We start from the raw sequence: 26,474 nt of genomic DNA, 5'->3' as shown, positions 1-26,474 counted from the left end.
CTGCAGAATTTACTGTTGTAACTCTTCATGTGATTACTGTGCAAGATTTTCCTTATGTTCCCATTTCCTTGGAGCTTACAGATGGGCATGTTCTGTTACTAGTGTACCCTCCTTCCTGGAAACAGTTGGAAAAGTGTGAAGATGAGATGCTGTAAGGCATACTGGGAAAAAATAAAACATAATTAAACTCTGTTGTCAAAAATACAGACTTGGGGAAGCAGATTTTATTAGTTTAAGTTGAATTGGGTCTGTTTGGAAGGGAATAAGCAATGGGAGCAGTAATGAGTTAGGGCTTGATTAGCTGGGGAGGAATGTTGAGAACAAATTGTAAAGTCAGAGCACCCAGCAAAGGCAGGAGGGGAAACCAGTGATGTGCAGTGTGCTCAGAAACTGTACACATGTTGTATAACAGGTGCCAGTCCAGTGTGCTTAGATGCCACTAATGGCTCCACCATTAAAAATCTATATAGCTTCACAGGAAGCTTGAATCATTCCTCTGCTTTCTGAGGTATTCATAAAGAGCAGCCCTGCTGTGTAAAGCTTTCTCGTTGTTGTGCCGTGTGTGGTGGTTATTACATGTCTGTGGCACGTTGGACTACTAATGCACATTGCGTGTCTGCTAAATAGTTCTTGTACAGCATCCAGTTTGTGGCTTTCTGTGGAAAAGGTGCGTCAATGTTGATGATGTGGTGTCTTTTGTAGAGAAAATAGAGTATTGTAAAATACAGGTTTCTCGAGTGGATTTCTGTGAAGTCAAGTTATTCTCTAAACACAGAGTAACTAGCTCCAACTTGGGCACTCAGGTGGGACTCTTCAAGCTTTTCTCTAATAGACCACAAAGTGTTAATATGGTTTCCTAGTCAACTTCTAGAATCCTTCTAGATTATTGTAGCAAACAGCTTCAAAACAAATGTTGTTCGTGGAACTAGTGCTTGAATGCATTTGTGTTTTGCATCCAAATAAGCTATGCATTTGTCTCATCGCTCATTCTTTCACCTTTTTTCTGCTTCCACTAGCAAAGATTAACTATCTCTGAAACTGTCAGAGCTCAGTTATGGTCTCCTGAGCGTACCACTCACCTGGCAAGTGCATTCGTAACTCCCCTGTGAGGCTGGCAGTCAGGTGATTACCTAATAGTGAATGTATTCTTCAATTATGTGGGATTTGTATCCTGCCAGCAAGTAGAAGAACAGCTTAGGAAAAGGGACTTCTTCCAGGAAATGCTGTTTGTTAGGTATCAGATTTAAAGATGTCATATGACATCAACCCTTCAGTCAGAGAACTGCAAACAGGCTTCTCAAACATGTTGGCTTTAGTTACAAAACAAGTCACGCTTCTTTCAGGTATCACTAGATCTCATAAATGTGTAGCAAAGTGGGAAGCAGACAATAGCAGCAGCAGATCCGAAGAAGCTTGTGTCCCTGTTCTGTGTGAAGCAAATATAGCTTGCAAAAATGGAAGTAGGCAGTGGGCGTGTGGAGCTTGAATCTTTCTAAATTTTCCACAGCAGCATCCTAGCTTTTATTTTATAGGCCCTCTTATCACCTTCCAGGTTTTTTTTTCTAGCAGTAAGTGCTGTCATTTTCTTATGCTTAAAGCTTCCTTTGGAGACCTGATGATAGTTTAAAGCCTTCCATTTGCCAAGGAATAAAGCATGTCTGGATTGCAGCATACCTAGCCAGGTAATTCTGGTGAGCCATAGGTTATTCTGGCACTCTTGGTTGCCAAGGACCTTGCTGCCGAATTACCAAAATGGCTCACATTTATTATGTATGTCAGCGTGGCTGAGCTGGTGGCCCTAAGGCTGGATCAGGTCTGTGGGCTGTGAACCAGTCTTGTGTTTTTGGGACCACTCCTTATGTCTGTTGTGCAGGTGGCTGAGGACGCTGTGGCAGGAGGCAGCAGCAGCTTCTTGCTTTTGCAGAAAGCCCTCTGCCTGGCTGTCCCGTCGCGCTAGGGACGCTTAAATCATGTTTGGGCTGCTGCCGCCTGGTCCTGAAGCAGGTGACCTATGGGGCTGTCTTCCCATAACAAGAGATGGAGAAGAAGATGGTGAAGCCGAGCACGCTGCCTGCGCTAGGGCAGGCAGGAAGCGCTTGCGCATGGCGAGGTGGCCTCTGCTTGACAGGGAGATTTTTGAGACCAAGAGGGAGCTGGAGTGTGTCATCCCCTCCCCCAGACAGCGCCTGTTCCATTGCTGTCTGATGTGCAGCATCAAAACTAGACTGCTGTGGTGTAGTAGTGTGAAGTTCTGTCAGCTTTCTGTATATCCCCTTAAAGCACATAGTTTAGAAAGAAAAGTAAACCCTTTTTAAAACCGCTCTGTCGCGCTCTACGGGGTAGAGAAACAAGAGAATAGGAACTTCGAGGTTCTAGCCTCAGCTCCAACATCTGGCTTCCCTTTTTGGCTTTTGAGTTACGTCATGATTTTCTATGCCCCTTTATTATCCTTTATTATTATTAAATCATTAAATGGGAGCTGAGACTAAATGCTGGTGAACTGTTTCACGTGTTTATTATTTCCTCAGCAAAGCCTGTGTAGCTGTGGAGCACAGCATGATGAGGTGCATGGCCAGGTGGGCAGCTCTGCCTGCGGTGGCCCTGGGTGAAACCTGAACCCGTGTGTCCCTTTTGACAGAGTTAGAAGAAAGGGGAATCAGAACCGAGTGTGTAGCAAGAAAGCTGGTCTCAAGGGTGGCTGTTAAGGATGTTTCCTCCAGAAGGAAAGCTTTTTCTCTGAAGAAAACAGCGAATTTAGTGGAATGGTTATGCACAATACCTTTCAGGATCTATAACTACAGTACATATGCCATATTTCAAAGACCCGGGTAGCTAAATGTTGGCTGCACTGTCTCCAGATGGACTGAAAGGTATTAAGGCAAAATTATTGAGCCTTAAGATCTACTAAACTAACTCGCAAAGCCTCTTTCTGTTAGATGATGATCATGGCAATCTGCTGAGAGATGAATGTTGGTTGTTGAGGTTATTTTAGTAGAAAAGCATTAAAACCTGGCATGTACTACTAAGCTCATGCAGTGGGGTTTGGCGCTGCAAAGGGATCACTCAGTGTGCGGATACCTAAAAGCTCCGGGGAATTTGTGGTGTTTGGCTATTTTAATGCATGTTATTAGGTGTTGCCATTTAGATCAGGGGAAACTGATCAGGGAGCTGCTATTATTATTATTATTATTATTATTATTATTACTATTATTATTATTATTTCTTAATGGATGTTGATATATGCAAAGTTTTTTTAAAAAAATGTAGCTTTTACATGTATAGACTGATAGGTGGCGGCTGCTAGAATGTGTCCTAAAATCCTTCCAAATCATTATCCTTTATCAGTCAGCAGATATTTCCTGGGTCACTGCTGCATTCCAGGTGTTAACATGGCAGTCTTCTACTTTGGGAGAAAAAATGTGTTTGCCAGCTTTGTTTTGTCACAATAAAATGCTTAGAATATTTATAGAGGCAAAGTGTGTAGCAATTGGCTTTTTCTCCTACTGATGATGATGATGAAGTTGCTTACTCATCCAGGCAGCCCTGGGGGTTTCTTTCTGTGCTCAGAAGCGGAGTGGGTTCTGTGGAAGGTCGGGAATGGTGCAGCTTCTCAGCCTGGGCTCAGGAGCACTTAACGTTTGTGAAAGGTGTTTCTGCGGTGAAGCAACTTTTTTCCAACCATACTCCCTACACTCACACACATACATCTTTTATTGCTTTCTTTATCTAGTTTTTTGGTTTCTATTTACAGTCAGGATAGGAAGCTTTCACTCTACCAGAAATGTTTTGGGCTCTTCTAGCAACATCACAAATTCCTTAATTTTTTCTCCCTAATCCTCCCTGATCCCTCTCTGATGGGGATCATGCCCAGAATTACATTTCTTTTACCATTTCCCAGCACTTTGCATTCATGCTCCAAATTATCTTTTATTCGTTTCAGCATCTCCAAGTTTGTGCCTGGGTCTGCAAGTCTGTGTGTATTTTTAGCAGTTTGACTTAATATTTTATTACAGCTTTAATTGCAGCATGAATTTCTTCCCAAGAGGGATTGTCGTGATTCCTTTTTGTCCCCTCTTTTGAGAAAGGAGCATGTTCATCTGTTTTGTGTACTGGCTTGTCAGGACGCCAAAGTCAGCGTTGAATGCAGGGGATGCAGCCTTCTAGAGGAAAGAGTGGGGTTTTTTCCTTAAGAGAGATAATTTTATCTGAAAAATCTGCATTGTGCTTGATTGATTCTGTCCTGTTTCAATGGGTAAAAGCAGAACAGATTTCTTTTGCATTGCAACACCACTACTCCTTTTCTTTGGGATTGAGGGAGGTTTCTTCCACTGAAGTTTGTCTCTGTGGTTGTTTTCCTGGAGTAGTAGCTGGTGTCAAAGAACAGTGTGTTTACAATCATTGGAGAACAGTGTGTTTAAAATCAAGGTCTGGAAGGGATACAGTAGAGAGAGCTACTCTGTAGTGGTTAGATTTGTGTCTTTTCCCCCCGTACCATTGCCCAGTTCCTTTGCTTATGGAGAGAAGATTGAATTTTCTACAATTCCTTGGCCGCCTTTTTGTAAACATAGAGGAAAAAAAAGAAAGAGCAGGATGATGTGATCTATGGCCTATAATCTCTGTTGTGCAAGTGTGAGGTAGGTGCTCAGTAGCAAGGCTATTCCTGCTCCCATCCATGTCCAAGGGCTGCGCCAGCTGCTCCTCTGCTCCCGCCAGCAACCCAGGAGGCTGGGAGAAATAGCTTGTGATGGGGCAAAGGTGAAGGAGGAAAAAGGCTGCTTTGCAGCGGCTTGCAGCAAACTTTCAGCTGCTTTTTCTTGTTTCCTGCTGGGGCTTGAAGTGGGCTGGGTCGTGTTGACCAAAGTCTAGTTGTGTGTCAGCCTATTGGAGCCCCCCCCGGTCCCGGGGCGGATGATAGCCCCACGTTGGCCCATTGAAGCCCCCCTCCCTGGTCCCAGGGAGGATGATAGCCCCACGTTGGCCCATTGAAGCCCCTGCCTGGTCCCAGGGAGGATGATAGCCCCACGTCAGCCCATTGAAGCCCCCCTCCCTGGTCCCAGGGAGGATGATAGCCCCACGTTGGCCTGTCAAACCCCCCCTGGTCCCAAGGAGGATGATAGCCCCACGTCAGCCTGTTGAAGCCCCCTTCCCTGGTCCTGGGGAGGATGATAGCCCTGCGTCAGCCCATCGGTCCCAGGGAGGCTGATAGCCCTGTGACCTTCCATGGAGGCTGTACTCGATGGTTGCTCCAGAGCTGTAGGAGATGCAAGGGTGAGAAGCAGAGTGCTGTTGTGAAATACCCCAAGTGTAGAAGCATTGCAGATACCAACATCTTGTTTTTCTTTAAGTGGACTAGATATTCTTCCTCCATGTGCACGTTTCCTTTGGAAACATTTAAAATTTAAAAAAAAAAGTGTTGCAGAGTTATTCCCATGGTGTTATGCATGATAGTTTCATTATACACTCTTAAATGTCCAACACAAGTTTTAATACTCTTGCCAGGAATTAAACTTGCAATATCTCAGGCTTTTTTGTTTTCTTTGAGGGGGGTGAGAGTCTTAAAATATCTTATTTTTGTGTAGTGTAATCATACCTCCTTGGAAATTGGGGCTGGCTGGGGTAATATAGTGGGTATAATCCTTCTCCCAAGTTTACCATAAACATTGCACTGATGTCACTTTGTGTAGGCTGGTGGGCATGATCCTGCCAGGCAGAAGTAGATGTTGGAGAACTACCTGGAAAATGAGCAGCTGGGTTGTGTCAGTGCAGTTAAAATCTCAGCGGGCGTTTGCCTTTCTGTAGATGGAGCTGCATCTGAATAGAAGTGCCTCTTTAAGAAATATGCTGAATAATTGCTTTCTTCTTACATTTGCTTTCTCTTTTGCTTGTCCTAGTGCTTTCCGTTTCCAACTCTGCATATGTGCATACTTTCAGAAACTCCTTAAGTTAGGATTGCAAACAACTGCAATTCAGAGAGTGTGTCCAGGTATTACTGTGAGTTGTCTGTAGGCTCAGATAAATGAGGGCTTATTTGTGGCTTTGCAGACAGTAAAGGATTTGAGAAGTGTTTTAAAAAAATCTGTTAATGCATCTTGGATGGCTTAGTGCTCATATGCAAGCATGCCAGGTTGATGACTCCTATCACTTATGCATCTTTTTTTCTCTCCTCTCTGGTCAAAGGAGCTTTGAACCAGTGGTGATGAGCAAGCTTTTTAACATTTTTAAGTGTCAAATATCCCTCTGTAAGAGCAAGAATAGTGTTCTTTGTAGGAAGGCTCAGTTAAAACTTGAAGATAGGTGTGTTTTTTAAAACTGACTTGAACTAAAATGGCCAAACTTTGTACCTTTCATAAGTTCATTTTACATGCTGCTGCTCATCTATTGATTGATCTGGACCATTTGAGTAAGATGCAAGCATTTTTCTTAACACCTTTTTATAAATAATTTTTATTAGGAGTTTCTTATTGCCTCCACAAATACACTCTCACCAACATATTTGTGTCCAAATATACTTGTGCCTTGGGATCTTTTTCCCAACTGCCTTTTTAAAACTCAGGTTAATTCACCTAAAACGGTAGGGGAAGTGTTGTCTCAAAATGAGTTCAGTTGCGTGCATTTGTGTCGGCCAGCCCTGTGGTCCTGTTTGTGCAAGTCTAGGTTTGCTTATGCAGAGAAAAGGGAAGTGATTTGTACCCTGTGACCGAGGCTGTCCTGGAGCTCCTGCACGAGCATTTCCTTACAAGAAAGGGCAGGATCTCCCTCCAAGGTGTTGCAGGCTCGTTTGAAGTGTGGCACATACCGGGGAACCTGGCAAGGAAAGGGGGTGAGGTGAAAGGACAGACCCACACACTGAGATTGCAAAACTGTTCCCTTTAGAGATGCAAGTTTCTAGACTTCACTGGAAGAGTTTAAGTTACTCTACCCTGGGAGAGAACCATGGTCACCTTGCAGTATTTTAGCATCCGGAAAGTGGCTCATGCCCAGCTGACCACCCTTGGCCAGATGATCAGCCTCGTGCGGTGTCCATCTGAAGAGAATGCTGTGACTACATGGCTTGTTTTTTCTGATAACACCCAAACTGAAAACTTGTTATCAGTGGTGGTGGCTTAAAAAGTGGACGGCAGCTGAGAACTGCTGAACCAAATGTCTACTGAGGAAAGCCTAATGACTAGCTGGATTGTCAAACTGAAGTCATAAGTCCAAAGTGCCACCTGTACCCACCTGGGACCCCTGTGCTATGGTGATATGCAGTCGTATGATGCAGAATATCTACCTCAAGTAGTCTGCTTCAGACACTTCCACACTTCTCATCTGTGTATAATTATTTTAGCAACCACTTGTTTGGGGAAATAGTGTGTTGCTAAGTCTTTTCCAGCAGCTAAATCTCAATAAATCAATTGGCCAGTCATTGGCACGTGACCAGCCCGCCTTCCCCGGGTGGCAGGAGCCCATAAATTGCTCTTGTGCTCGTCCTCAGCAAGAGCGTGGCTTGTAACGGCACTGCTGTGTCTAAATCTTACTTTGCTTATGCCAGCTTGCTATGATTATTTTATTCCTTCAGTAGGTTTCTAAGAGAATTTCTAAGTGTTGAATCTTAATCCTCTATGCTTGCTGCGTTTCCATGTAACAAGCATCTTCTGTAAACAGCAAAGCAAATGTGAAATGCTTGGTGGAGGACACGCTGGCTACTGGACTTCACTGTCAATCAAGAGTTATAGGTTTAAAAAGAATCAAACTCGGACACTTGAGCTTGTTAGTCAAAGTTCAACCTTAAAACCTGAAGCCTGGTTAACGAAACCTGCCTGTACAAGAAGATTTAAGAAATAAGATCCCTTAGGTATTCAAAAAGGTGCCCGATTACTTGTGTAGCAGGCAGTGTTTACAGGTAAGATGATCTCTTTATCCTGTTCAAGAAATCAGATTATCACTGCTGGCTCTCTGCAGCCTGTTCCATGCAGTAGTGTTCAGCCTGTGGTCATTTTTAGTCCTTAGCTGATGTTTAAGTAAAATACATTGATTTCTGAAATGCAGTGTGGGGTTTCTAAAGTGATTAGTTGTAGAGGCAGAAAGGCCTCAAGCAGCTCTGGTGCTGGACATCAGCTTCATCACAGCAGGGAGATGGAGAGTAGCATAGTGCCTTTTTTTCCTCCTCCAGTTGCCTTGAGGTAGAACAGTAATTCATGATTTTTATTGTAGATCTTTTGCTTAAGTTGTGGTGTAACAAAAATGAGTATGCGAAATCTGTCTCGTTAGTGACCTGTCGAAGTTGTGGCCCTTGAAACAAATGAACCAGATAAGCGGGATGTATTCTGCAGTCAGGAGATCTCTCGAAATGGCACCAGGAGCCTGAACTGTTCTCAAAGCACAGAGTGAAGCCGAGTCTAGTTTCGGTTCATTAAACCACAAAAACATCTCTAAAATGCAACAAGGAAACTGAGAGTAAAGACTGAGCCGTATCTTGATATCATCAGCAGTATACAGCCGAGGAGCATGTATGTTGCAGGGTGTGCATGTTGTCTCGTAATTTAAGACTTCTGTGTGAGTTATACTGATAAGGAGACTTTGGGAATAAGTGCGAAACCCCAGACTTCTAAAATCATTAGTTGGAAATGATTAGATGTGGTAATACTGCCTTTGAGCTGCACAGCTCTGCCTCTTGGTAGCGTGCATTCATCCTTTCTAGAGGATGTGTGGGTGTCGTACAACTTTTTAAAAAACACTTCATAATTCTGCTTTTGTTGCTAAAAATAATACTGCACTTCTTTCATGAACTTCAGTTCAAGTGACCCAAGGCGGTTCCAGGCGTTCACTGAGGTGATGATATCTGTGCTTTGCTGATAGCTGCAGAAGGGAGGCTTTTGTGGCCCAGGAAAGCAGGCTTGAAATGACCCACAATCTTTCTGAGAGTGTAATTACTAATTTACGTGTTCATTATCATGTTATGTTAGGGCTCGGGCAGGGAGGGGCTCTGAAAGACACCCTGGTAATTCTTAAATGAGTAAATTACTACCTTAGTACGTATGCATGTTAGGTATGTGTATTAGCGAATTAGTCTCGACTGAGTTTCCTTAAAAATTTATCTACCATAATAAATAATAAAAAAAAATGGAAGAAAATTCAGCAGCTAAAGTCTAGTGATTTGTATTTGAATGTGTATAACTGTACTACTAAGTAACTGCACAAAATTGGAAGCAGAAGGCTGTGAGGTAGAAGAGGATGGGACAATGTAATTTAGCAAAGGCGGGGTGATGATGAGTTATTTTATACTAGCAGCTGCCGTTGTGCTGTGTGCATGATTTTTCTTTTCTCTTTTCTTAACACTGTGCACTGGCTTGTTGGAGGCACTACAGCAATTCCTGCTGGGAACTCTTCGAACACGGGGTTTCACACTGCGTGCTCTCCTACAGTCCCTCGTCTCCTGGAAGAGTTGCCCATTACGAGCACAAGCTGGTAGATGTAGCTGATGCTTATTTTAGCAGAGTTGGGTAAAATCTGATAAGATGTAAACCTTGATAACCAGGAGGAGGCTGAGTTGTGCTGGGCTGTGTCTTGCACTAGTGATGGTAGGAGATATGGTGGGTAGGAAGGGGATGTAGAAGCAGGCTCAAAAAAATTAGGAAGCCAGGGCTCTGCTGGTGAAAGATCTCCATTTGCTATCAATATATGGTGTAGGGAGGCTTTATGGGCTGGTAGGTGTTAGATACAGTGTGGAAAGTGCTTCAGCAGTGCAGGTATTGAAGGGAGGGATGGAACAAGAGTGGGCGTCTGAATTCAGAACATGATGGGGTGCAGAGGGGCGGTGAATAACAACTCCCTAACAGAAAGAGATCCTGTCCTCTTTATTTAAAGAGTAGAGATGTCGAAGAGGATTTAGATCTGCAGTGAGGGCTTCTGGGGTTCAGTGGTGCAAGTGTTTTTTCCTTTCTGCCATCAGTGGTGCAAGTGTTTTTCCTTTCTGCCACTGAAAGAGGTGTTTTTAACGTTCAGTTTGTGTGGTGTAAAATCCGTTCTTCCGCGTCAGAGGAAGGTGTTCCAGTGCTGCCTGAAGGATGGTTGAAGTCACACGGGTAATGTTGCAGCTGCAATTAACACCTTACTAAAAAAAGCTTTATAGAGGGATTACCTTAATTTTGTCTTGGAGTGATACCCATTTCCAAACACATTAGAAAAAAAATCAACAGACATAACCCTCCTCTTAGTCGGCATCAGTCTGAGTTGCTGTATTTAGAGCATCATTTATATGATCAATACTCTACTGAGCTGTTAATAGCAAACATTAAAAGGTTAACAGCTTGTGTTTTTATGGCAAAGCATTAGAGAAAAGCTTTCCTCTAAAAGAAACAATCGCTTTAGAGAACATAAAATGAAGTAAAAAGATAGGAAGTGAACTCTAAATGAAAGCACTTTTGGAGAAAATTGAAATAGCTTTATAAAGCACTTTTGTATTTTCCAGAATGATCAGGTACTATGCAAACTAAAATTAGTGTTATATCTTCTATTAAAGTAAATGCACAATGTCTAAATTGCAATCTAAAAATCATTCCATAGTTACTTGCCAGAGTTGGATGAGTAACTTGTCCTACCTGAATGCTTTAGTCACAAGCTAAAGGCTAAACTGAACTTGTTATGAAGTCCTGGTTTAAGCAGCAAGATTTTGCTTCTCTAGAACCTCGTTGAGGTGCACTGAACTGGAGCTTGAACAGCCTAAAATGCAGTAAGTTAGCACCCATTAATACTTTTTTTCCTTAATCAACGGAAATCAGTTAATGGGTCCTGCATCTTAAAATGTGATTGAAGAATAGCCCCGAAATCAGCTGGTACATCCAGGTTTTATAGATCCTTCTTTGGTGGATGAAGAATGTCTTCAAATGCGCAAGTTCTTGGTAGCAAATCTCATCATTTCTGTCAATACAGAAAGCTGTAGTCTCAGCTGTGAATCTGTCATTTTTCTGGTTGTATGAGACTGCTTTAAAGGTTGGAGTTCATAGATAAATGGTATGAGTAAGCAGCTACACGCCTCTAGTTTGATAACTGTTGAAACACCCTTAGCAAACTTACGGAGGCAAAAATGGGGATGGTAAGGATGTAGATTGACAGCAACGCTCTCCCACACTGATCCGTAACAAGTCCACGAACAGCAGATTTGGGGCAGACCTGACGCTTGCTGGATCCATGCAGCACAGCAGCACTTAACAGCACCTATTTTGGGGAGAATCAGCTATGACACATCTCTCCATGCTATCTTGGAAACAATTTCTAGGTCAAAATGTGGATGTCCTACTGGAATGCAGGAATCTGCATTTAGACCTACTTGCTTACTTTCATGTGTCACTAACTTGTTCACCTAACCAGGCTGTGACTGAGGATGTCATCTTTGGCTGGAGGACCTGCTGAATCTGGCAGCTGAGATCCTCCCCGCAGTAGCCTGCAGGTCTGAGCTGAACCATAGCATTTTGGTCAATCGGAAGCAGTGGAGCTAGTGTGGATGGTGGCATGTCAAATCTTGACTGTTTTTAGTGAATTGCGAAGGCTTTCATGGTAAAAAGCTCACATGGCCTGCTTTGCAAACAGGTTTCATGGAATTGAGTATTTTTTTTTCTTAAATGCTTGACTGAAGAGAGCAAACAGCATTTCCTAGCAGTTTGATCCAACCCTGAATAGCCTGAGACATTGCGGGTGGAGGGGTCAATTTTACAACTTGTCAAAATGAGTGGGAAGTATTTCTGGTTTAATAGTTGACTATTCTGTAATGCTTCATGAAGGTGAGGCAAATGGCCAGCCCTTACCCAGAAAGTCTGTAGTAAATTCTGCTAATGATGGTCCAGACTTCATGACATTCCTTGAAAACCTTTCAAAACGAAATCTGCGTATGACCCAGATGGCTGAATTTCAGACCAGAAAGTGAAATGCATGCTGACTGCCCGTGGGGTTTGATCTTGTCTGGACTGTGTAGGACTGCGGCAGTTGTTGGTGTCCGTGAGTTGCTGCTTAGTATCAGGATTCATCGGCATTTCTCTTTGCAGATACTGGTGATACTTTCCTGTTCTTCAGTGCAGGGTAAACACCGAGCCCTAGAAGAAAGCAAACTGCATATTAATGTGAGCAATAATACTGAGGTGCAGCTGGAAATATTGCAGATGGGTACAGCCGCAGGTCCTACAAACAGCTCTCCTTTTATTATAGCTGCAGTGGATAATCTACTTTCTGGGGTGTCTGGATATAGGTACAGTAAATTTCCTTTGCAATTCTCCAACATCATGTGTCCTCTTTATCTCAATGACCTAGTTATCAGAGCCTTTGCTTGAAAGGGGGGTGATTACGGCATGCTCCAGGAACGGGTAACTTGAGGAACACCCAAAGGCATTAGCAAATGCAAACCCCTGCTCTACCTTTTAAAGTCCTGCCGATAGCTAGAAGGGGGTGCACTTGGTGTGGCCATCAGATAGCATCTGGGGGAAGACCTGGGAGGCTCTCCTGTTTGCAGAGCCCGTTGTAGGCTGGGTTTACTTCACACAGTTTGTGCTACCCCACCTTCCTTTGGCCAAACCTCCAGAACAGCCAGGAGAAGTCAAATAGGAGAAGAAAACAGTCTCTGAGGTCACTCTGTTTCTTGCTGCACAAGTTGGCCTTGGATTCTGGCCAGCCTGGGCTTTTTACATAAAATGCTTGTGTTGTGCTCTCTGTTTTCTTCTTTGCTTTTGACACGTTGAACATTGTGATGGTGGTGTTTTTATATAAAAGATTAAGCGTGTGCCTAGGAGTATGCTCTGTGATCTTCAAAACCTCAGTGCCAAGGCAGTTTGAAATCAGTGAAAGACATGTCAGTTGTTCAAGATTTATGAGAACTCTGCAATTTATTTCCAAAAGTAGGAAATAAATCTTGAATCTTGGAAAAAATTGACTTAGCTACTATTCCTGAAGGAGGATGGAATTAACTATCTGAAAAAGATTGAGCCCTGCCATTCCTTTGTGAAGAGCTAACACTTCTCTGTAAATTGAGGTGAGGGTGGAGTGGGAGAACAGTCATCCTTACGGAGGAATTTGCGTCGAATTGATCGGCCCGACATTTGGAAACTCTTCTTTGGGCGCTTGGCATTAGAAACTGCTGGTGAGACTTACTCTGCATTGAGCAGCAGAGAAGTAAACTGGGGGGATTTATGAAACTGTTGGATGTGTATGTCTGGGTCTAGTTGGGAGGAACTTGCAACAATGTGCAATGTCCCAGAGAGAAATGCATAGAAATGGCAGCGTGGCTATATCCTAATGTCATTAAGGACTCCACTTAATCAAATATTTTTTTTAAATGAGGCTCTTATCCACAGTGTTGCTTTTATCTGGGAAATGGTGACTGGCAGGAGGAGGAGACTGGTGGCTGAAGGGCTGGCTTCAAGGGGAAGTTTACAGTGCAAGGGACTGTTTGCAGAAACCATGTATAAATGGATTAAAGAGGTGATAATGGGTGCTTGATCTTGCTTAAGCTGGCAAAGTGGCTTTGATTTGATTGTAGGTTATTTCAAGCCAATTTCCCACTAACAATGTTCCTTGCTAAAATAGTCTTTTATTTCTAGAGCAGGTCTTTAAAAAGAAAAAAAAAGGAAAAGGGGGAAGGAAGAGGAAAGGTAGGATGAAATTCAGTATTTCTTTAAGTAATGGAAAATGCGTGGTGTCCTACAGAGCATCCGTTTCCAGTTGTTTGGACAGCAGAGCTGAATTTGTCTTCCCATGCTGTTGTGTTGAGTTGTCGGGTCTCTTGGGTGGTTAATCCAACCCCGGGCTGTTTGAGGAGGGTCTCCTGCTGCTTGGCCCTGTGGTGGTCCTTGGGGAAGCTGCTGTACGTGGCAATGGGAACTAGCAGAAGCCTATAGCGTTCCTGCAAGTCGTCTCGCTTGTTCATCTTTTTGCAGAAGACTGCCAGTCTTGTTTTTTGTTTCTGTTTTTTTCTGAGGCAGAACTTTCAGTTTTCTTTAATGTTTTACTTTGTTCCTGTGCAGAGGAACGTCGGGGCTTGAATCTTGATGCATTTATTATTGATAGCATGCGCTGAAAACGTTAGAGGAATGACTAATAGCATGGTCCGTACTGTAGCAGTACTGTTTTCTAAAGCTATCCATTATCCAGCTTAGACCGTAAGGGAAGCGTGGTGCAGCTAGAGAGGCTAAGCTTGGTGATGAGCTGTTACTAGAATAAAATCATCCCAACTCCAGAGAGTTGCAAAACTATAGAAACCTTGCAATGGCTGTATACTAATTCTGATAATTTTTTTAGGACTTACAAACACTGAGCTATGAATTCCAATAATAAAAGCTAAATTTGGGGATGGAGGGATGTTCTTGATTGCTGAATACTTGTATATTGCTTTTCAGAGTGCTGGAAATTTCTTAATCTTTCAAGCTGCTACTTCCTGAGCACCTTTGGTGTTGGAGGTTGGCAGCATGTCACAGTGGCACCCAGGCAAAGATAGGATAGGTGTCAGGAGTCCTCTCAAAGTTCATGCTGCCCATGCTATTGCTGTATTTATCTCTAAACACCTGAGAGTATCTTCACCTGAACTTGCTGTGTTTGTGAGAATTATTTAACAAGGACAAGCTACCTTAAAAATACTAAATGCCACCAAAAAAAAAAAAAAAGGAAACTACTCGTATTGTTTTCATTAGTTAATGCAGCTGAGGAAATGGTCCTTCATGTCCAAAGCTTTCACTTGGTGTGGACAAATCTTGTTGCTACTTGACACCGATGAGGAGTTTAAATTCCAGATTATTTTGCCTTCCACCTGGACTTCGTGCTCCTGTTGGTTTTTGGGTGCATCTGTGACATGAATGATACTGACCTCCTGAGTGCAAGTCAGAGTGGAAGTTAGTTTTAACTCTTTCCTTTAACTGTTGTTCCCAGGCATCTGAAGAGGCCTCGCTACGGGCTTTGGAGAGTCTAATGACAGAGTTTTTCCACAATTGCACAACGAATGAGCGGAAACGCGAGATAGGTGAGTTCATGCCACTTCTGAAGGGTGATCCCCTTTGCTTTCTGCTGCCTGCAGGCCACAGCAGAGGTGACTTGGTTATGTTAAATATAGCAGATGAAAGTGCTCTATCTAATATCAAGCTGGCATCTTAGCCTCTCCTACTTAAGTATGAACTTGAAGTAAAGGCTTACATAGTTTGGGTTTTGGAGAATCCATGGCAAGTCCTATAGATAATTAATATGTCAATAACTGTCTAACTCTGGGAGCGTGGAGATGTAATTTTTTATTAAGGGTAGTAGGTTGGTTAGGGTAGGAGAAGGATGTTATGTTTTTTTCTGCCTATACATCTTTGAATTACACGTCCTAGAAAACCTCTACCTTCTGCCTAGAGATGAAGCATGAACTTCAGATTTCTTCAGCATTAAGAAGGGAAAGCAGAAGACAGTTCTAGTTAATGTGAAATGACAAGTAGGAATAAACAGTGAGGTTGCATTTTGGCCGGTGTTATTAAACATGTCTTTCTGAAAACCAGCAGAGATCTTATAGGTGCTCTAAATTAGCTTCTTGCATCTGTGGTTAAGGGCTGTAAATAGGCAGTTTGCTTTTATTCTCAAACTTCTGCCATCTCTAACTTCAGTGCCAAAAGTATGATCAGCATGAAAGACTTCTCCCAGAAATCTGGTAAAATAAAGAATAAGCAACTAGGCAAGTTTTTTTTTCCCTATTATGGAGATCTCCTGGTGTGGGAAAGGTAAAAGCCTTCGACATCCCCTGTTTTCCTGCTTAAGTTGCAGGAAAGAAACCAATTGATTAAAGCTTAAAAGATTAGCTTGTGAAACAGCCCTTGCAGCTTTCCCATACCGCATCTGGTATGTAGTCACTTGATGTGAGATGACCAAATCCTGTACCTGAGTGTTCAGAGAGGTCTTTTGATATGCTGACCTACGGCAAAGTCAATGGCTCTTGGAGCAATTGGATTAAAACAAGAGTGTTTTATAACGCTGTGTGTGATCTGAAGTACTCCTCGTCTTTCACAATGACCTGGTATCCCAACATTTGGCTTTTGTAGATAAAATGGTAGTGCTTGTAGTATAATTTTTGTGATTTGTTTTAATATTCAGCTATTGGTCTGGTGTAAATCTATGTCAAAACTGTATTCTAAAATGACATGCCTATTTTGTTTTCATTAAAGGCTATTGTTAGATTGCTTTTAATACTTCAGAGTGTGATTTTATTTTTTTTCCCCTCCTCCAGGTTATTTGAGTCATTCCCAGAACATGGTGTTTCTTTCAAGCTCAATGTGTTACTGTGCTATCAGTATACATTGTTATGGATTTGTCTATAGCTTAAGAATTTTAATGTAATTTTTTTAATACTTTTCTTTTTTCAGAGGAGCTTTTGAATAACTTTGCCCAGCAGATAGGAGCCTGGAGATTCTGTCTGTATTTCCTGTCAAGTACAAGAAATGACTATGTAATGATGTACAGTTTGACCGTGTTTGAGGTAAGATGTGTACTGTTGCCTGCTCAGTGCATTTTCTGTCTGGTGCAGTTTTATATGGCAATCGATTTTATTTGAAAATGTTTGTCTGAAATGGCAGTCCTAGTAAGTACAGTGATAAAGGGTGCTTTTATTGCTCTCTCCTAGAGAGGATGCTTAATGGCAGGCTAAGAGTAGGAGAATATGAATCTTTGTACACAAATTGAAGAATTAATTTCCTGGCTTCTCTAAGTACAAATTACCTACAGTTTCAGAGGCTGCTTGAGTTTTCCACACAATGCTTTTAAGAGTTATTGCTTTTATATTCTTTTTATGGTAAGAGATACGCGCATGATTACCTGATACTAGCTACTGCAAATGTTAATGCTAAGGGGGAAGACAAAGTTGCTTTTATTTTTCTGACATCTCATAGTTGTGGTTGATGCTCTTGAACTACATCCTGCAAGCTTATGTGCTGGTTGTAAGGTAAGGTCTGTTTTAGAAGATCACGTCCCACTCTTTACCTATTTATAAAAGAACAAAGTTGTGGTTAAAAGCCTAAATATCGGTTTGTGTATCTACTGGAAGAAACACAAGTATTGTCTGAACAGCTCTGTTTTATCAACTGATTTCTCATTGACCAGTGCAGTGTCTTTCTCTAACAATATTCTGAGGTTTGGTCAATGTCACACCTCACCCTGGTCTGTTTGTGACCTCTGCATTGTGTTCTTGGCTGGGTTGGCAGTCTGAGCTGTGCTCCTAAATCAGAGGGGGTTTATATTCTTTGCAGTAGGCCACTTTTTAGATAGAGTGAGCAACTCTGTTCTTAAAAGTTGTGTTGTTTTGACAGATCATCCTCGTCGCTGTTGTTGACTTCCTCACTTAAAATATTCACTTTATTTATCTGAGGTTGCATAGGAAGTCTGGACTTGATCTGCAAACTGAATCTGGTTTGCCTTCCTCTCAAAAAGTGGTGATTGTGACAAGTGGTATGGGAGTTGTTCCATGCTCTCGGGATGGATGTCACACTGCTGCCTGCAATAATTAAACTGATTTTCACGAAGAGGAAAACATGTTTGATTACTGAGCCTCTGCTTCTCTGGAGGGGGGAAGAAAAAGTAGTACTGAAAAAAATAACTGTGCCCAGAACTAAGCAGAACAAAGAAATCACTGTCCAAGTATAAAGTGAGAGACATGAGCCCACAGCTCAGCTGAGAGATTAAGATCTCTCCATTGAGGAGCTTGAATTTCCGAAGTTAACTACTGTAGTGCTGTGCCTTCAGCTGGTCCTCACAGCTGTAGTCTGTCATAGTTGCAACTTCATCAGTCTTCAACTGTCTGTGAGTACTGAATGTCAGTAAAAGTGTGTATATAAATACAAGGATCATTCCCAAAACTTCCTGAGAATGTTGTATTTTCTAGAATGTCTAGAAAGTTAACAGTGGATCTGGAAAAAAAAAATCCTCATGGCCCCCTTCCAGATGAAGTGATTTCAATTCTTGCTTTTGGAAAAGAGAGCATCTTACTGAAGACATCTCACAGGTGGAAGAAACTTCCACTTTCAGGTCAAATGACTAGGGCAAAACTCAGTGAGCATTAAAGCGTGACTGTTAAAGCTGAAGCATCTTCCGGTTTTATTGGGGCTTCTGAAACTCTTGTTCTGAACTTGCATGGAGGAGCTCTCGTTTGGTTGGGTCATTTTGGTTTTTAAACAATACTTCTGGATCTTCTCTGTGAGAAAACTCAAAAAGCAACTTCTTTGAAGAACTTAATATATAAACATACCTCTGCACCTCTACACTGAACTCATACCTCTGTACAGTATGTCTGTACTGCGAATTGGATCTGCTTTGACTATAAATAATCTTCCACTTTCTGCAAAAAAACCCTTTGCACTATCTCCTGCCTTTGGGTTCTCCAAGCTATATGCCTTCAGATGGGTACAGACATTGCCGCAGTAGCAGGCCTTCAGTAAGTTATCCTGAGAGGCTCAGCTCCTAATGCTTCAGAGCCTCTAAATGGGATCGTAGCGTGGCAGGAAAGCAATTTGCAGCTCTGCCGCCTTATGGATTTTGTCTGGCTTTAAGTGGACTAAAAGCTTTCTGTTAAAGTGGTGCCCTGTCACTGCAAGACAGTCACTCTGGCGGCGACCTTCCAACTTAGCTTCAGGAGACCTGGGTGGCATCGGAGTCATCTAAAACTGAACTTGCTTCCCCTCTTTTTTTTTTTTTTTCCTGCTTCATACAAGGCTGTGCTTCCCCCTTTAGGGGGAAAATCTAGGTGTCCAGGATTAAAAGATAGTGGAAACCCTTTATATGCATGCCAGCTAGTTCTGCTTGACCCAAAACTAGTTAAAATGGTAACGTGCTGGTTGCTGTCACTTGTCAATTAATAGAAATGATGGTGTATTCAAAGAGATATTGGTAGCAATTTCTGGGGCATTGAAACCCATCTTTTGTGAAACTCTGATGTTGGAGGGCTTCTACAAATCTGATACGCTTGTGGTGGGGGTGGGTTTTTTGGGGTTTTGTTACAGCTCATCCCTGTATGCTGCGCGGCTTGTGAGAGACAAGCTCAGTGAGTTTTGTTCAGCAGCTTGAGCCGTTGCTGTCTTTGGTTGCCTGAGTACCCCATTAGGCAGCAAAGCTTATTCCAAGTTAGTGGTGCAGGACAGTGCCCTCTATTAAGCTGCTCCTGTTCTGCCTAACTTGGTTTGCACATGTTCACCTCTACATGTTATTAAAGATGTCAGGGTTGGTACTGGACTGCTGAGCAATTTCAATCATCTTCAATTTCAGCTCTTTGCCCAGCGAGCCTGTGTCAGAGCTCTAACAAAAGAGAAACATCTTCTGTTCAACCTGCTAATACCGGCTTGTTTCCTTATCTGCAGGTCTGCCCACGGCAGCAAAGAAGGTTGAACTACATCAAATATAGATGCTTAAGTTTTTAACTGACCAGGCTTGGTCAGTGAGAGGCCTGGATAGATTTGAAAGCTACAGCCTTTTCCTTTACAGACACTGATAATCCTGGGGCATAAGATGCAGCAGCTCCTCTGCCTGGTGCTTTGTCCCTGCATTACATGTTGACGTTCTCTCTAACTTCAGTGAAGCATGTCCAAGATGAGCTCATTTGGGAGGTCTATTTCTTTTCCAGAACCTAATCAACAAGATGTGGCTTGGGGTCCCATCTCAAGACAAAATGGAGATCCGCAGCTGCCTGCCCAAGCTCCTTCTAGCTCACCATAAAACTCTGCCTTACTTCATCAGGAACAAACTCTGCAAAGTCATTGTGGATATTGGCCGGCAAGACTGGCCAATGTTCTACCATGACTTTTTCACTAACATCTTGCAGGTAAGAAGTTTCTAAAGGGAAAACTCGGTTTCATTCATGGAGAAATGTTATCTTGTTTCCTTGCGTAGTGACTTCCCTTGACAAAGATTAAATAATTACATGAAAAACAAAGTTTCTTCTTAAAGTTCTTTCTTTAATTTTGCAAATAACCCTTAGCTTCCTACGTGTTACACTTTTTTCTAGCGTAACAAGTTTTTTGACAAAGGAACAATACTATGCAACAAGTATCAAATGCGCTTTGAATTTTAAATATTTAGGAGTAGTTGAAACTGGAGGGGTTGTGGGTTGTTCTTGGAAAAAAAAGTCAGTAAAACTGTGGATGCATCACTGGATGATTCTCAGAAATGAAGTTTCTGAATGTGACTGTTGGAGATTTTTCACCTAATAGCCAAAGATACCCTAAAGTCTTTGGCACCTCATGGTGTAAAGTCACTGGTGGAATGTTGCTGGTGTGTTTAAGAGGGTTCTTGCAGGAGGACTAGAGTACGTATTTGAGGATCCTGCCTGAGACAGTGCCTTTACTTTGAATATGATTGTATAATTCAGCATCTTCACAGTGAAGCCTGAGCCAGGCTAACAGGTCACTGCTGCTGGAGCCTAACTAGGCTAGTGCAAACCTCTTTTGGTTAAGAGTACTTTGTTTCCAGTTCTCTTAAAATTGTTCATAATTGGCTTAACTGAGTGTAAGCTGAAGTGCTGCACAGTCTTTTTCTCCTGATGTAATTACATGATTTGAATGCAGTTATGCCCATAGACAAGCCACAAGGCAGTTATTTAAAAAAAAAAAAAAAATCCCTGAGTGTCAGGAGGTTAAGACAAATGGATCTAGTATTAATTGCAAAATGTAAAAAATGCTAACTTGGCATACAGAGCTTGTTACTAACTGGTGTAATCTCTTTTCAGATAGCTTTCTGTAATCATGTAGTGTGACATGCTGCAGTTTTTTCCTGAATTGTCAATTTGACAATAAGTACTCTTGAGACCCCTGTCTACACTTACCATTTTGGCTTTCGTTTCACCTGGATATGCAATTGTATTTATGAGCTTCTACTTGCTTTTCAAGCACTTTGGAGGTTATTTTAAGTGATTGCAGAGCCCGCTTTGGGTATCTATTTTTCCTTAAGCCTCTCCTTGTGAGCTGAGCTTCAGAGGGAAATGTTCCCATAAATTAATTTCTATAGCAGACACCTTCCAAAAATGTTCAGAGAAAATGGAAGAAAAACCCTGATACTGAAATTCAAGACCTCAAAATAAAGAGTAGCAGCACAGGAGCAGAATGACTTGCTTTTAGAGTTGCAGATGAGTCCTCCTTCAAGACTTCTGAGATAACGTCAAGCAACTGCTTGATTCTTTAGCATTAACTTGTATCCCAGTACTCTAGTCTCTAAAACTTCTACTGAGCCATGGGAGGGGTAGAAAAGAAAAGGAAAAGAACTTGGACTGTTGTATTGTCAGTATGCAAACCCAGTAATTATACATAGAAAGTGCTACTTCTTTAGAGGTATGAAGTTTGTTTAACATTACTGAAGTGCTAGTGCGTGGTATTGCTGAACTTCTTGGTATTAGAAAATATTCTGAGAGATGTTAAGTCTCTTTGCAACTTACTAACAAGTTGTGTATTTCATTTAATTTTCTTTTTTAGCTGTCTACTCTTGTATTGTTATGTTTCCTTTCTGAAAGCCAGTGTACATCTAGAGTAAGAGCTTTTAGATGAGCTTTTTCCCCACCACATATTTCGCCAAACTGCATAGCCTTAGCAGTGTTAACTCAGCATGTCTCTAGTTTGGTGGGTCAAGGAGATTAGGACTGAGGTCAGCCTGTGTTACAGAATTTATGACTTCAAGGATTACTTGTAGTAATTGTGATTGGCTTTAGGCTTTTTCTCCCAGAGGGAGTAGCGCATAAATTGTGTTGGATGTTCCAGGTCAACAGAGAAAAGCAGCATTGAATTTCAGCTGAAAATAAAACTTTGTCCTACTTGGATATCTTTAATATCCCAGTGGCTAATGAAGGCAAAAATCATTGCTTTCTCTGGTCCTATTCCTGTGTGTTCTGTCCATGGTGGAAGTCACTCTTTTTAGAGCAAATGTGATTTCCAGTTTGAGATGCAATACGGATGCAAGGAGAGGTTGTATCCCTTAGCTGTGTTCCTGTCTCGTTGGGTATTGGCTTGCAGCTCTTTGCATGGGAAGGGATGGGCTTTTAAATGGGAAACTGCTTGGCTGATGGTGCGGGCTCCTGACCTGAGCGTGGCTGCAGTGGCATCCCTGTTACGTGGTGAAACCTCTGGTGCTGAGGCAATTCTCAGAAGTGATGATGTCAGCAGAAGGCAGTAAACAGAAGGAACAAACTGTTACTGGTAAACATGCTGGAACAGAGGACGTGTGCAATGACATTATGAAAGCTCTCTTGAAACCCCAAGGATTCCCATGGTACTTGAACTGTTGCAACATCGTAGATGAATGTCTCAGGCAATCTAATATTTGCAGTTCTCTTCCCTCAACATGTAGCCCTACAAACTGTGGGAACTGATATTCCCTCAGTCTTGAAGCGCTTGTAAACTGCTCATAGTGTACTAACCCCCTGTTTGTCAGTTGATAGCTTTGCAGAATGCTATCATCACATGTTGCATTCATTTGTTTTCCTCTCAGTTAATTCAATCTCCTGTGACCACTCCTCTGGGACTGATCATGTTGAAAACTACTTCAGAAGAACTGGCATGTCCGCGGGAAGATCTTAGTGTAGCCCGGAAAGAAGAGCTACGCAAGCTGCTCCTAGACCAGGTGCAAACAGTGCTTGGGCTCCTCACAGGTACGAGTTACTGCACTTGCAGCGCCAAACCAAATGTCCTCCTTCGCCATGCCAAAGATGCTAGCAAGCTTGTCCATTCTGTGTTCAGTGCAGCAATGTGTGGGTGATGTGGTAGCTGCTCCTGCAGTTTGAATGCTCAACTCTACCCGTAGGCATTTGGGTCAGCTTGCTGTGAAACAAGCTTGTGTGGCAGAGCAGCTGTATAGCTACCTACATCCCCCTCTTTATGAAGAGGGATTGAGATTGTGTGTAAAGCACTTGGCAATTTCTTTGGGCTCACTAAGAGAAGACAATGTTCACTGTCAGAGCACTGAAGATGTGTTCTACCAAAGTTCTCTTGCAGTCTCCAGTGTGTTTCAGATCAATCTGTCTTTTAGCAGTCTGTTCTGAAAAATATCTCTCTGGCCAGGTATTTTGGAGAGCATCTGGGACAAGCACAGCGTTACTGCTGCCACTCCACCACCATCCCCAACTTCAGGAGAAAGTGGTAAGGATGACTAAAGCTACAGGATTATATTTCCATGTACTTAACCTTACAATATCAGGCATAGATTCTTTTCTTCACTGTCTAACCTCTTGTAATAACCTTTTCCTGGATCATTTTATATGCCAACAAATTTCTGGTCAGAAAGACAAACCTTACATAAAGAAGCAATTCCCACTGCAGGGCCCACTGAAAGTGCCACCACATCGAAAAGTGCACATACAGCTTCTTGTTGTCCTCAGATGGTAAAAAACTTCCTGAAGCGTCAGTGCAAAATGCTCTAGTGTCAGTGGGTTGGCATTGTCCACTGTGAATTTCAGCTGTAAGCACATTAAAAGCCAGAGTGGAGCAAAACTGAAGCCCTAACTTAATAATAAAAACAAAAAAGTGGCTAGGACTTTGTGTGTATATATATTGTGAAAATTTGTCTTCTAGTATTCCTGTTAGTCTTTTGCATGGGTGTTTCTGATCTAAACTCATTTATATATATTTCTTAGTTACCCTCAAAATAGAGAGTTTATTTCTATGTCCTTGTACTTGGTGCACATTTCAGTTACCCTGTTAAGGCTAAATAGGGGACAGATACATAGGGTCACCCCAGGTATAACACTGATCTTGATGACTACCAGTTTCTCTTTTGCCATGATATAACATGGGTTGTTGTTACATTCACCTCACCCAGGCATTGTCCAGCAGATTGTGGTGTCTTTGTTCCTCCTTCTTGGAAAACAAAGCAAGAAGAAATACCATGATGCAGTGAAATCAGTATGTTGTCTGATCTTGGCTGTCTGCTTTTAACAAGGAAAAAGAAGGGCTTAGGGTCTGGAAACCTGTAATAATACAGGAGAAGATGAAACACTTGTGTACCTGATACTGCTTTCTCCAGGGTCATACTGATGCCAGGTTGGGCTTGGTGTAGTGTGTTCTGTGAGTTAACAAAATCGTACGAGGTACCTTTGTCTCACTTGTCTTTCAGACCTTAAACAGTTAACTGAGAGTTGCAGATCACTTCCTTGTGGCCAGATTGCACTAGTCAGCTTTAGACAGCTGCCTGTGATAAGCTTTTGGTAATGTTCTGGTTAGTGTTAAAACTTCCACGTTTAAGTTTGGGCAGAATTTCAAGTGCTTCTTTCCTGTAGAAGAGGTTAAGACACTTTTATATTTATATACAAAACAAATGGGAAGAAATATTTCCTTGTTTTTTGGGGAGGGTGTGTGGATTTTGCTGTAGCTAGCTAAAGTTGGGGGCAGGGGAAGAATATTTAACAGAAAAGAACACAACTTGTAGTATCAGTTGGCAAGAGTGAACGTGCTGCTTGGAGAGGGCAGGAGTGCCAGCTTCGCCCACCCTGGCAGCAGGACCCTCAGCACTTTGATGTTCGGTAAGATTGGGGTCTTCCACGGTAAAAAGCTGATTTATGTTAGTATCAGCTGTTGGTAGCAAGTGCCTCAGGAGCCAAGAATGATGCTGTATTTGTACAAACCAGGTTGAATTGCTGGGTGAGCCCAGGCACACGCTCGCAGATGCTGGTTAATGCATATCCAAGGCCATGCCTGCAGGAGTGGGTACTGCACCGTGCACAGCAGGCTCCAGAATTATAGTGGAAAAAACTAACACTGCTTTGTTCTGAGGTGTTAACTCTGATGCAACGCATGTTTTGTTGTCTAGAGTTGTAATAAAAAAATATAACTAGTAGAACACATTCCGGGCTGATTGTCAGTGGAAGCCTGTTTGAGATGTCTTCTCAGTTCCTCAGTGAATCACTGGATGGTGCTTGTGCCAACGCACCCGTGCATTCACCTCGTGACTTTAGATCATATTTCTCAAAGTGAAAGTACACTGCATTTCTGTTCTGGGTCTTTCCTTTCTCCCCTTTCAGGGAAAACAACAAACTTCTCAGCATATTTTCAAGATAATTGCTAGTAATTAAGCCTACACTGACAGTTCCTTTAGAAGTTCAGGCCTAATTTCATTGGGTCTTGCCTGTGCAAACTTGTTTGTTTGAAACTTTCTCTTTGTTTTTTTTTCCTGTGCTCTACCTTAACTACTCTCTCCATGTTAAAACTGGTTGTACTTCAGTTCTTGAAGTCCAAAAGGAAGAGCACTGAGCGCTCCCCTCTTGTCCGCTGCTTGCTCACTTTGTGTTTTGTGAAGGATTCTTTTTTTCTCTTTATTAACCAAATGTCCCTTGGGTTGCTATTTGGTGATATGATCGGTCGAAAGATTCACAGAGTAGAGTAAGAGCACTGGCAGGGTTTCTAACATGGAGAACCTGTGGGGCTTAGAGCCGGACACACAAGTGGGTGGCAGCGAGTGGCAGTCGTGGCGTGACACGTCTTCTGGCCTTTATTTGCAGGCAGAGATGAATGCATGATTAGAAGGTGAGCTATGGGCAAACATGGGTTTAGTGAAACTGCCATTAAATTCTGTGCTGGAGATGTTGCTGTTTCTATATCCTTAAAATTTGTGAAATCTGTAAGCTGACAAAATTTTTTTTACCCACACATTGTTATATTTGAGTTTCATTCATACAGCAAAATATTCCTGTTTACTGCTGACACTTACATTTTTTTGTTGCTTAGATGAGACCACCATGTCTTTACATTCAGGTGAACTTAAAGGTGTTCCAAAAGGCAAAATAAGCTTCAGAGTCCCTATAAATGTTTAATATCTTCTGTTGGAGCCAAAATCTCTTTAGGAACTCGGAAAATTTAAGCTTCCTTTTTTTGCAGAGGGAAGCAGAGTGAAATGGTTACTTGCAAGTCTTGCATAGTTTTTAAATAGCACTTGAAGATGATGTTAAACTCATTTCTCATACCACTTAAGCAAAAGAGCTTTGATAATGTCCTATGTTGGAACCATTTGAGTTATTGCATCTATACAGAATTTACTCAGCAATAATATCTCAGCCTCCAAATGTTGTATTTGCATGATTTGTAGCTCTTCACGTGATGAATCCCTTCCCTAGGCATATTCACTCCTCTATGGTAAACAAACAAGTAACAGAAATGTTTGCTGCTGCTGCAGAATAGCCTGATGCCAGCCCCTCCCTGAGAGTTTTCTCCTTTTGCGTGAATGCAGTTGATCCTATAAATTTTATCACCTGTTTGTAAAGACACCAGCTATAACTTAAAATCCCTTAAACTCTGAGCTTCAGTAATTTAACTGGGTGCAGAGCACTCGGACCAACTGCTGCGAGTTACAGGGACCCAATTTACAGTTTCTGGTGTTGATGGATTAAAAGATGAGAATCTTTGCTTCTCATTGATTTTTGTGGAATTTGGACTGGACATTTGAAAGAAGTGTGTCTGCCTCTGTAAAAGCACAATGCAAACAGCTCTTGCACTGCAGCATATGTGTAGTTGTGAATGTTACCATGGGGGCTGCTTTAA

The 26,474-nt window shown here is 42.1% G+C and overlaps 1 protein-coding gene across 6 annotated transcripts in view; it reads left to right on the top strand.

The window, feature by feature from the left end:
• XPO6 (exportin 6) overlaps positions 1 to 26,474 on the top strand; it is a 56,372-nt gene that overhangs the window by 2,038 nt on the left and 27,860 nt on the right. For all 6 annotated transcript variants that reach the window (XM_074840274.1, XM_074840273.1, XM_074840272.1 and 3 more), the window contains exons 2-6: positions 14,887 to 14,977; positions 16,347 to 16,459; positions 19,589 to 19,786; positions 22,438 to 22,597; positions 23,007 to 23,084. In XM_074840274.1, the coding sequence (XP_074696375.1) occupies positions 14,887 to 14,977; positions 16,347 to 16,459; positions 19,589 to 19,786; positions 22,438 to 22,597; positions 23,007 to 23,084 (640 nt within the window). The remainder of the gene's footprint in view (positions 1 to 14,886; positions 14,978 to 16,346; positions 16,460 to 19,588; positions 19,787 to 22,437; positions 22,598 to 23,006; positions 23,085 to 26,474) is intronic.

The sequence above is a fragment of the Strix aluco genome, chromosome 15, assembly GCF_031877795.1.
Source record: "Strix aluco isolate bStrAlu1 chromosome 15, bStrAlu1.hap1, whole genome shotgun sequence".
Lineage (NCBI taxonomy): Eukaryota > Metazoa > Chordata > Aves > Strigiformes > Strigidae > Strix > Strix aluco.
The sequence above is the reverse complement of the archived record's forward strand: the minus strand, read 5'-3'. Positions and strand labels throughout refer to the sequence as shown.